Source organism: Neltuma alba, unplaced genomic scaffold (genome assembly GCF_004799145.2).
Source record: "Neltuma alba isolate B1F8T4 unplaced genomic scaffold, ASM479914v2 tig00000643_pilon, whole genome shotgun sequence".
In the NCBI taxonomy this organism is placed as follows: Eukaryota; Viridiplantae; Streptophyta; class Magnoliopsida; order Fabales; family Fabaceae; genus Neltuma; species Neltuma alba.
The window spans coordinates 104,583-116,725 of record NW_021632126.1 but is presented as its reverse complement, the minus strand read 5'-3'; the positions used below and the strand labels follow the sequence as shown (position 1 = coordinate 116,725).

Genomic DNA, 12,143 nt, shown 5'->3' with positions numbered 1-12,143 from the left:
CATAGTTGGATGAATGCTTTAAGAACAAGTGATGAATATGAGAACGGAGTAGAACGATTTATTGAATTTGCTAAACAGAATGCTCGTAGCAATAACGGAATGTATTTTTGTCCCTGTGTCAAGTGTTTAAATGAGAGGCGACTAAGTGTTGATGATATTAGAGATCACCTGCTTTGTGATGGTATAAATCTTCGATATACAAAATGGATATGGCATGGTGAAGTAGGAACAAGTTCAATACTCGAAGAAGAGGAAGATATGGATGATGTAAATGATAGAATGAGCGATATGATTCGTGATGTAGGGGTAGAGTTCTTTGTGCAATCACATGCAAATGATAACTTGAAGAGTGATGCAGAGATGCCTTTGTACCCTGGGTGTTCTAAGTATACACGATTGACAGCTGTATTGAAATTGTTCAGTTTAAAAGCAAATAATGGGTGGACTGACAAAAGTTTCACAGAGTTGCTTCAATTGATTAGTGATATGCTTCCAATTGATAACGTTCTTCCAAATCGTGTGTATGAAGCAAAGAAAATCTTGTCTCGGATGGGTATGGGCTATGAAAAGATACACGCTTGTCCTAATGACTGTGTATTATATAGAAAAGAGTATGCTGGTCTACGTGAGTGCCCAAAATGTAAAACTTGATATTATTTATATATTAATACATTTCACTATAATTTACTTACTTATCTAATTTTGGTTTTTCAACAGGCATATGGAGGAGGATTTTGATGCCAATATGGAGGAGGATTTTGATGCCAATATGGAGGAGGATTATGACATCGATGATGTCAATCAGCCGGAAGGAAGGAAGGTTAGAGGTAGTACAAGGCTACCAAAGTTAGCAGTACGTCATGGTCGTATTCAGAAGAAGCATGTGGATTTTGATGCCAATATGAATCCAATTGGTGAAGAGAAGGACAGATTCATTAGCTATATAGGCTCCGTTGCCCGAAGCAAAGTCAATATTCTATGGCCTAATTGGAAGTCAATTTCTAAGCAGACGAAGGATATGATTTGGGAATATATTTTGGTATGTCACTTTCTAATTTTATTTCATTTGTTTTATTGTAAATATAGTTATAACTAAGATCTTAAACTCAAACATATATATTTTTCTTTGCAGCAAACGTATGACATCCCTCGTACTGAGCAAATGAAAAAGCATTTGTTGCAGCAAGTTCGTCAGCGCTGGAAAGATTTTAAGCACACACTCACGAGCCAGTATGTGCGAGGGTCTAGGAAAGATGATGATCCGTGCGAAAAATACACCTTCCTTGATCCAGATGATTGGAGGAGGTTTGTGGCATCACAGCATGATCCTAAATTTCAGGTACATTGCCTTATAAAGCAAAGTCATTGATTTAATTTACTTCACTTACTCAATTTACTTTGTTTTCTTTTCCACAGGAATTAAGTGCGATGAATAAAGAAAGGCAAGCTAAAAATTTATATCCGCACTATTTATCCCGTGGAGGTTACAAGATGCTTGAGGAGAGGATCATGCAGGATGACTTTAAGGCGATACAGGAAGCTGCAAAATCTGATCCTAGTATCGTTGTTCAGACCCCACCTCCTCCTCCACGTCATAGAAAATGGAAGGAAGCAAGGATGAAGAAGGGTCAATATATTAATCCAGCAGTTGCTGAGATTGCTAAAAAAATTGTAAGTTGTATACATCAAATAACTTTAACTTATGGTAATATTCCTTATATTTTATCATTAATTTTCTATTATACTGTCATTAATTTTTTATCATACTTAAAATGTTATAGGAGGTACTTGAAGAGCAAAGCAGTGAAGGTTCATTTAGTCCGAGTGGAAGGATGGACATTTTAGTGACAGCGATTGGGAAGCCTGATCACCCCGGACGCGTTAGAGGAGAAGGGAGGACAGTTGGTCTTACCCAATATTTTGGACAAACTTCACGAGCTTCTCTACGAAGTCAACCCACTGATGAGATGATAGCTAAACTTCGAGACCAAGTTCGTGATGAGCTCCAATCTGAGCTAGAGGTCAAGATTGAGGCCCAGTTACGCCAGTCACTTCGAAAAGAGCTTATGGCTGAGCTTCGTGATGAGATGAAATCTATGGTCTCTAGCATGCAAATTGGGACAGTTCAACAACAATGCACATCCTAGGTTTGTAATCAATTTCACTTAAATTAATGTTGAGTTTTACCAACGTTTTTTTAATTTAATTTAATACTTGCATTTCTCTCATTTAGGATTCCCCCGTCTTTCCTAGCACTAAAAACAGTTGTAATCCACCGGGGGCATTGGGAGAGCATGATCCTAGTAGTCCCACGCCGGACTTTGGACAACCTTGTTGTCTTCGTTTAGAGGTCCCAAGGATGCGTGTTGTTGCTGACGCTCTCCTCTACAATCAAGGGAGCACTATCCATCACCAACATATTCAAGAGGACCAAGCGAGGGTTACAGTTACGACTGTTCGAGAGGGAGAGACAGGTGCGGATGTGCCATTCCCGACTGCTGAAGTTGTGAAGTTAGGTCAGGCAATTGGAACTTTCATTCTTTGGCCTAGACACCTTGTTGATGAGGAGATAATACCTGTGATGGTAAGAAAATGTTATTCTATACTGTGTGCATTTTTTTAACATAATACTTATAATACTTATTATGTTTATTTGATGTTTCATTAGGACTAGGAAGATGTTAATAGATATCCCTGCTTGGCACAATTATATGAGGAATATAAAACAATTAACAAGGTCGACATAAAGATGTCTGTAGGGATTGTGGGTGAAGAAAAATCATATTTCTTTGGACTTGACAACAAAGACATCAGGGATTTGTTATCCTTGAAGGAGTTGGACATAGCATGGGTTCAATTAGCAATCATGTAAGTTTACTTTTTCATTTCTAACTTAAATTTCTAATCTCTTACTTTCACATACTAATAATTATCTTATTTCAATTCAATGATAGCTTCTTCCATAACAAATGCATGTCATCAATGGAGAAGAGAAATTTGTATGGATATTTATGCCCTGCAAGTGTCCAGAAGAAGTACAACCCACTAGATAAGAGAATCAGATATGTGGGCAATACAATTGGAGACACTAAATTACCTTGTTATTTGGCACCAATTATTGAAGGGCAAGTAGCTTAATTATATTTATTTATACATACTTAAATTGTTAAGAATTATTGTGATATCCAGTAATGTATAAGTCTTACTCTATGATGCAGTTGTCATTGGAGTTTGTGTGTTTCTTGTCCCATTGACAATGTCATCTACTAGTTTGATCCCTTGGGTCGTCGTCCAAGCGGTGAGATGAGGGGCGTTTTCAACACGTAAGTACCTTAATGTAGATCAATAATTTTGTTTTCAATATAAATTATTTAACTTGTGCTTTCATTTGCTTATAGGGCTTTAAAGACTTATTATATAACCGGTGGGAAGGGTTCCGGGAAAAATGGCTCAACAACTTGGATATATCCTAGTGTGAGTACTTTAAATTGAAGTTCTTTCATTGATGGCAGTTATTTTATATATGAATTTGGATTATCATTTCCTTGTGATTTGCAGTGTGCTAAGCAACAAGGGCCAACAGAGTGCGGATATTACATTATCCGTTATATGTTTGAGATAATTGAGAGCGGATGTATTACAAAATTTGATGAGGTAAGTAAATATAATTTTAGTTTTGTAATAATTGAATTTTTAAATTGAATTGTTACTTATTTTATTTTCTTCCTATGTTTAAATTTGTTCATTTGTCAATTTACAGATTTTTGATAATGATTGTTCATATACTATTGATGACATTAACTTCATCCGAGACCTTTTGGCACAGCAACTGCTTCAAGAATTGTGGTCCAGGGATTGAGCAAGTTTATGTTTAGAGACAATAGGATCAATATTGACTTTTGTAATTTGTTCTTCTTTTTTGACTAGTTAGTTAATTAATGTGTCTATATAGATGAAGTTATGATGTTGATATGTCTTGGCTGAAAATATTGACTGGTTCATACTATTTCAACTTGCTGGAAAGTGGCTATTATGGCTATTGTGGCTGTAGGAGAAGCAGTATATACGAACTGAATCTTTTTTTTTAAAAAAAACAGAGTAAATTCACGTCTGTTTAGAGAAAAACAGACGTGAATTCACGTCTGTTTTTCTCTAAACAGACGTGAATTCACGTCTGTTATGTTATTAAAATAAACAGACGTGAATTCACGTCTGTTTTTTCAACCAGACGTGAATTCTCGTCCGTTCCAAACAGAAGTAAAAAGGGGGTACTTTTTATGTCCCTTCTTTTCATGTCCCCTGCAAAACAGACGTAAAAAGTCCTCCAAAACAGAAGTAAAAAGGCTTCATTGTAGTAGTGAAAGCTTAATTATAATTCTTAATTCATTGTTTTTAACTCCCACATCTTTTAGAGTGATAATTGCTTGCGTTGTTGAATTGGAGGATTGATTTTTATCAGTGTTATTTGTGTGTCTCATTTTCATTTCTTTATTCTTCATTCATTTTAATCATTTTTACATAAAAACAAAAAAAAAAGAAAAATATTTTAATTTTAATTTAATTCAAGGTGTTTACTTAGCAATTTTCAAAATCAAAAATCCCTTTTTATAGTTAAGGTTACTTGCATTTATTTACTATGATTTAATTTCATTTTCAGCTCCTCAAAGTGAATACGACCCGGGTTGTGCACTATATTGCATTAATTCGGTTAATCTTTGGAGTAACCCCAAAGCGACAATTAAGGGTAGTAAACTTCAGTCGCATAAAATCGAACTGCATAAATCAGAAGATAAAACTAACTTGAGATGAAAATAAATAAAATAACCTCAAATTAAAACATAACACTAGCTAGCTAGTACCTTCAAGGCTGAGGAAGTAAAACGACGAGATGGGACCATTTTTGGTGATCAATGGAGTGGACACAAGCCCATTTCCTGACATGGTGGCTTCTTTCCCGAACCTTAGTTTAGTTGTAGTCTTTAGACCGTAAGGAGGAAGACAGTACAAGAATTTGCGACCTACTTTACCCATTTGTGAAACTAAAGACAAATTCCCTTGAGCAAGCCCAACAAGTCTTGCGTTGTTCTCGTTGTATATTCCATTGTTGTTGTTTCCACACCCAAACACCGTCTTAGGAAACAAAACATTTCGGCCGAAACTAACTGATTCTGTGGCCAGTTCTGCCATTGTGTATGAGACGTCCCCATAAGAATAAAAATACGTACACACATTGGCTGATCCACATCGAGGATACATTTGGCCTTGCACGTAGCGACGGGGCAGAGCTTTACAAGGGAGTGATCGACATGACAGAGACATATACATGGAAGAACTTTTTTGATCAAAGAGCGGTGCCTTTTGACGGTAGCACTGAGGTTGTGGACAAGGTTTGCATTGGAATCAAATAAGGTCGCTTCCTGTGTCTGCAAGTGCCCTTCTCTCTACGGGTGGAGTGCCAACAGATATCTTCATCAGGTAACTTCCATCATTAGGGAGTATATCAGTTTCTACTGACTCAGCCACGGAAGACTGGCTAAAGCGATTGGCTCGAGAATGGACCGCAACACAGCGTTTTGAACTCGCTCTGAGTCGGTCATTGAGGAGCTGTAGAAGGGAGATAATGGTGAGACACGATGAATGAGGTCGATGCTGAAACCTTTTGGGAGGTTAGTATTTGTTGCAGAGTCATTAATGGAAAAGGCTGAGCGAAAGAGAATAATAAGAGTGAAAGAGAAAGAGAGGGAATGGTGAGGAAGCATGTTTGAGGAATAATGGTTGGGATAAATCACAAACAAGATTTGATGAGGAAGGAAGGAGGTTGAGGTGCGTCCTTATATAGAAAAGTTTGGGTTACAAATTGCACATAGTAGCCATCAATACCAACTCACAAGTCTGAACTAACTTCACAGTAATAAGCATCATGATTACCGAGTTGTGAAAGGTGGGATGATTAGGATTGGCGATTATGGGAGAGGACACAACCCCATTTGCTGATATGTCGGCTTCTTCTCCGAATCTCAACTTAGTCGCAGCCTTTGCGTCGAAAGGAGCGAAACAGTAGGAAAATCTGCAACCAATCTGATTAACGAGTTGTGAAATTAGGGACAAATTGAAGGACCATTACCTAGTCCAACAAGTCCTGCCATTTGCCTATTGAACTTCCCAAGATTGTCATGTCCACATCCAAACACTGACTTAGGGAACGAAACAGATTGGCTATCGCTAGTAACAAAACTGATTGAATTTGTTGTCGAATCTCCCACCGTGTAGCCTGATCTCCATATAAAAAAAAAGTACAAACACCGACTTGAGTTTCCGCATCTATGTTAAAGATGAGGGTGAAGAGCACAGTTTCTTGAGCCGCAAGAGTCAGACTTGAAAGTGAAAGATTTTGTGTGATCAAACAATGACACATCTTGAAGATAGCATTGGACGACCAAAATCAGGTCGTTTCTTGTGTCTGTCACACTCCATCTTTCTCCGGGTGGGCTGCCAGGGAAGATCTTCATAAGATAGCTTCCATAGTCTAGGATATGTTATATACACACACATGTCACACCTTACTTATATAGTACCTTAGCAGTCATTTAGAACCATTCCAAACCACTTTGGATGGTCTTAAACTTAAAAATTTCAATTTGGACGTTAATTTTCGGGAAATTACTGTTCACTGTCCAGTTTTCAGATTACAGGTCCAACTTTGAAAAATCATAACTAATTCTAAAAAAATCGTATGGAGGTGTTCCAAAATTCTACGGAAAGCTCTTTCAATGCTCTTTAAGGGAAAAATACTCAACTGAACTCATCCTCATGGAAAACGTACAGTTTATTGGATTAAGATTACTATCCGTTTGGTAAAATCTGGACTTTCCAGATTCTGCGCCTTAACTTTGAAAATTCATATCTCTTCGTATACACATCCAAATGAGGTGATTTACCACTCATTTTGAAGCTTGGGATGTGCACTATAGGTCTACCAAATCTCGTGATTTAACTCATTCATTTGGTAGGTCAAACTGAAGCTCAAAACTAACTGCTTCAGGACCTACGTTTTATCCTTTAATATCTCCTTACTTTAATTCTTTTTATTTCTTTGACATACATAGCATGGGCTTAATCTTTCTCATTCATACTCATATACTTTCATTCATGCCATAAACATCCTAAGCATATACATTGAAGTAATGGCATTCAAACATAATTTACAGCATAGGAGAATTATACATTGAATATTAATATCATTCATTTGCCTTAATAATTCTCCACTTCTTCTCCTTGCTTCTCATGCCATTAGTGCCCATCATTGATTGACCTAAATGGTTGGTTAGGAAGGGGGTGAGATTCGGGGGAATCTCAGTAGCAAACAATACCATATTAATCATGCTAAATGGATGCTCATGCACTACACGCAACTTGTTTATTCTCTTGTTAATTAGTGACATACTAGCATGCTCAAAGCTAACTTCTTGATGCATGGCCATGGAGACATAATCTACTCATCATGAATAGCAATCACAGCAGCTAAAACATGTCACAATAACATTCAATAACATGTACACGGCAACACACAAGCATACAACATCAAGCAATGACAATAGGTAAGTTCACTACCTTGCACCTCAAGCCTTCCTCTTACTTTTCCTTTGACTCCCTTGACTTTCCAACCATGTTAGCTTTCGGTCAACATCATCAAACATCCTCTTGGATGTTCCAAAGGTCCTAAACATAGTCATAATGATCATACAATCTATTAGGACCACTAGATTACATAAAGTTCAAAGCTAGCTCTCTTGAACCTCAACCCTTTCTCTTAGTCTTAGGGTTTTCTTTCTAACTTTTCTAACATAAATCTTATCATTTTACATCCTTATGATCTATTTCCTGTCAATTAGGACCACTTTAGATGGCTTTAGATTCAAGAATACCAAATCTGGAAATTTTGGTTCGCGGTACTGTTCACGCAGAATCTCCAGAATTTTTGCTCAACTTTGAAAATTCATAATTAAATCTAGAAAACTCCAAATTGAGTGCTTCCAAGTCTCACTGAAAGCCAATTAAGTTAAATTTAAAGGAAAAATATTTTCAGGAACCAATTCTACGCTGAACAGTACCAGAATTGTACGGAACTCGACACCCTTCCAAAAGCTTAACACTGTTTCCAGATTTCAAACCCTAACTTTGAAAAATCACCATAAATCGTACACATATCCAAATGGAGTGTTCTACCCATGGATTTAAAGCTCACAGAGTGTACTTTAAGCATGCAAAATTTCAGAATCAGATACGCACAGTAACTAATTTGAAATAGGTATCAAATCAGATGCTACAGCCACCACATACCTTGATCTTGAAGCTTGAACTTTGTTCCTTCTTCTTGGCCTTCACCCCTACGTTTTTCTCTCTAAATTTTGGCAGAGTTTCCCCTCTTAAACTCATGTTGGCTGAAAATATGAAGGGGAAGAGGCTCTATTTATAGCCAAAAAAGTTGGCTTGAATGGACCAAAATGCCCTTGGTGGCTAATAGAAAGGGTAAGGGCAAATTTGGAAGTTCAAGTGGACTTTTGCATCATCATTGCATCATCTTATTACATCATGCTTACCTCAACCTTCTAGAAGATGCCAAGTGTCATGAAAGTGGTGGAGGAGATGGGAGATTAGATCCTAGCCGTTGGATCAAACTTGTTTCATAAGCTTCGTCCGAATTTACTTGGCCCACGGTTCTCCGGCTTTCTTTATGGCCTTTTGGAGCTCAGAAAATTATTCTGTCTGCTTTATAAATTCCCTTTAATTCTAGAGAATATCTATAAATTTTCTTAGGCCATAACACTTCCTTTAAACCTTGCATAAAAATTCATTTACCAAAATGCCCTTTTATCGGCAAAACCGGCTCTTTAATTTATTAAAGCCACTCCACTGGTCTTTTGGTTGCGGGACTAATTTTATAAATTAGTACAACCTTTCAACCATTTAACCTCATTTTTGTATACATTTTTGAGGTCTCTTGCTATTTTAAATAATTACCTCACATGGTATACTTTTTACCGGTAATAACCTTATAAATTCTGTTGAAGCTGCCTCAGGGGTATTTTCATCTTTTCTCTTCATAGAAGAGCCTTAGAATATTATTTCCCATTTTCTAGGATTTTCTTGGAATTCTCTTCGTACTCTTCCATTTTTACCCCTGTTGGTCATAACTTTCAGAATTTACAGTTTAGTCCCTTGTTGGACTTAACTTCATATAATCCTCTCTTTGAGGCTTCTAACTCAACCTTTGGCCTATATCTAGTCTCTTTTCTCTCTCTGGGCCTTCGAGACTTTACTGGAGCCTCTAACTTTATTATACTTTAGCCCCTTGAAACTTTTACTTTGCAGTTTAGTCCCTGAAACTACTTTGACTTCCTTTCTCATCTTTGGGACTTCTGCTAAAAAGGGGTCTGATAGCCTATCTAATTCAGGCTATTATTGGTACTTCTAGGCCTAAAACTTTGGATGTTACAATTCTCCCCCTCTCAAAAAAATTTCGTCCTCGAAATTTCGGGTCAAACCTCTATTCTTACCCTTAATGAGAGGTTACCTGAGGGGAGTGTCCCTACTTATACTTAACTCTGGCCTTTTCAACTTTTCATTATACCTCATTTCCGAGATTTCACCTTGGGCTTCATACTTACATAACTCGTCGTTCTAAACTTTTCTGTCATTCAGATGAGCATGGTCTTTGCTTTTAAGTATTTTGTCACCATTGCTCGTATTCTTCCTATACTTTAGGCTCATTCTTTCATTATAATACCACGACAGTATACCTATCTTCTTGGTATTTTACTATACCATGGCATTTCAGGTTCTCTTAATACAGCCTTTATCCATTCTTTGCTGTATACCCTGCTATTCCTCTTTACTTTAAGGGCATATCTCCTTTCTTTCCTTCGTTGACTAGAACAGAATTGAGCCTAGTCTAATCGACAATAGACATGTCTAGAACAAGTCAAGGGTACTCTCTCTATATTAGTCCACCGCTGAAGGAGATTTCAATATTTTAAACTCATCTCTAGTCATCGTCTTCCCAAAGAGGTACTGTACTCTTACCCTTATGGCTCAGCTACTTTCTCTTAGGCTTGGTCTACTATGACCTCGAGAGCTACTGCGCTCTACCATAAGCATCTTTAGGATCCATTATGACCCTGGAATACTATCATCAATCTGAGCCATCTTAGGATCTCTAGGAGACTCTGGACCATAGAGTTGAGTAATAAAATAAGTCACCTCCACTCAGCTAGTAACTTGACTGATTATTCCCCAAGACTGCTCACAGATATCAGTATTGTCTTCTTAGGCATTGCTCAATCCTTTCTGTCAACTCCTGAAATTCTTAGCCTTTCCCTATTTCTTTAGCCCTTCGTTTTAGCTTCCTTAAGTCACTTTCCTTTCTTTGTGCCTTTCGAATCCCTAGGCACTAGCTCATCTCTAGAGCCCATTAACTTGCTATTATATCAATGCCAGTCTGCCTTGTCTTAAGACTCTGTAGTCTTCGCTGTCTCTTAATAGTTTGGACAGCATCGGGAGAGGACTTATATCATTACATTCTCATTATTCTTTAGTATTCCGTAGTACCCTACTAAGCTCGAGGAGCATCTGTTTGCATATCACACTTCTGTTGTCTTAACTAGTTTCACTCTCTCTCTCTGGGGTAAGGTCCTCCTGTGCCTTATCTCGGCTACTTCTGCTTTTCCTGTGGGAGGACAGATTGCTTTAACTGGAGCATCATCAACTCAACCACTTACTTTCTGTTTCATTCCTTCAGAGGATAGCTTACTAGAGCAGCGTCACTCCGATCCGGAGAACCACTTCCCAATCTTAGAGAGGTACTTCATAGTCAAGACTTTCCTCATGCAATCTCGGCCAGGGTACATTCCTCAAATACCATATCCCTATCAAAGGGAGCCTCTCTACTGTATTACTCAATCTTATAAGTAGTGGCATCTATCTATAGGAATCTCATTTCTTAGATTCCTCAATGGCCTGATTGCCATGGTTGCATGCTCTTAGATACCTTAAGGACATAAAAGAATATTGTTTTAGTCCCTAACATTATCATGTATCTAAGCATCATTAAGCTCTAGGTATCACCAGGAACTTGCTTATCTCTCTCTCTGTGCATTAGTTCCCAATGCAACCATCCACTATCATGTTCTTATTCATTTCCTTTCATCTCCATCCTCAAGAGGGATCTTGCCTCACTTTACTCTTTCTAACTTTCTTTACCTCTTGACCAATTATTCTTCTAGTCAGGTATTGATCACCATATTCTCATCACATCACATCAAATAGTAAATGTTTAATCATCTTGCTGTGCGGTATCTAGGTCTGGCACCAATGTCATCATTGACCTTTTATTCGTTGTCATATAATCTCTGTCCCTCTTGGTTCACTATCCCTTAGGAATTTGCACCTCTATTCAGGGATTTGAACAAGCTTTAAACATCTCATTCTGTTACTATGCCTCTATCAAGGTCATATCGATTACTTAAGGTACAAGTTGATATTCAGTTCCCTTACTAGGGCATTGACTTATACCTCTGACTGGTTTATTGTATCCTTAACCATTTGTTTCTATGGTCAAATGCTAATCATAAAGTGACCATGCTACACAACAGGCATTAATCATTAAAACATCTCTGCTGTGTGACCTTCCAGTCAGGCACCTTTATGTAATTACCTGAGGCTTAGGTTGTCACCCTGCTTCCCTATTAGGGTCTAGACTCCAATTCCTTATTGGCTTACCATATTCTTAGCCATTACCCTCAGGAGGCGTCTTACAACTTTGACTCATTCCCTGGTCAAGCTCTCTTAGCCCAACCATTCCTCTCTTGAGGGGGAGTCTCATAGCAGCGACTATCTATCTCTCAGGTTACTCTCTGTCATTTCTTACTTCTCTTCTATATCTATTTCCCCTGAAGAAAACACCTCACTATCATAATCTCAATTGGACCAATCCTAGTCACTGGTTACTTTTCTAATTAGGTTTTCTCTCACACCGGGCTTTGCTTGAACCAATACTCTGCTTATACCTTAGTCAGGACTTCTACCTGAACTTCCCAACGGTTACCTATCATTAGGTTACTTTCACCTAAGCACGCTTACCTGAA

General features: G+C 37.8%; 1 protein-coding gene and 2 long non-coding RNA genes across 3 annotated transcripts; all 3 read left to right on the top strand.

The window, feature by feature from the left end:
- The first annotated feature begins 745 nt into the window (after positions 1-745).
- Positions 746-1,598, top strand: LOC114743553 (uncharacterized). Its single transcript, XM_028931767.1, has 4 exons — positions 746-1,039; positions 1,133-1,339; positions 1,417-1,527; positions 1,560-1,598. Exons 1-4 carry the CDS (start codon positions 746-748, stop codon positions 1,596-1,598), a joined length of 651 nt encoding a protein of 216 aa, XP_028787600.1.
- Positions 1,599-1,634: 36 nt separating this feature from the next.
- Positions 1,635-2,279, top strand: LOC114743591 (uncharacterized). The gene is made up of 3 exons (XR_003740013.1): positions 1,635-1,671; positions 1,782-2,147; positions 2,234-2,279. It is a non-coding gene; the product is annotated as an uncharacterized LOC114743591 (long non-coding RNA).
- A 1,247-nt stretch (positions 2,280-3,526) lies between these two features.
- LOC114743585 (uncharacterized) lies at positions 3,527-4,050 on the top strand. Its single transcript, XR_003740012.1, has 2 exons — positions 3,527-3,654; positions 3,761-4,050. It is a non-coding gene; the product is annotated as an uncharacterized LOC114743585 (long non-coding RNA).
- Positions 4,051-12,143: the final 8,093 nt, after the last annotated feature.

What these genes read in the sequence shown, in the direction of transcription:
- LOC114743553 (XM_028931767.1), top strand. Translation starts at nt 746, where the DNA reads ATGGAGGAGGATTTTGATGCCAATATGGAGGAGGATTATGACATCGAT. An exon ending in TGATTTGGGAATATATTTTG is followed by an intron (nt 1,040 to 1,132) that starts GTATGTCACTTT and finishes TTTTCTTTGCAG; the next exon opens with CAAACGTATGACATCCCTCG. An exon ending in AGCATGATCCTAAATTTCAG is followed by an intron (nt 1,340 to 1,416) that starts GTACATTGCCTT and finishes TCTTTTCCACAG; the next exon opens with GAATTAAGTGCGATGAATAA.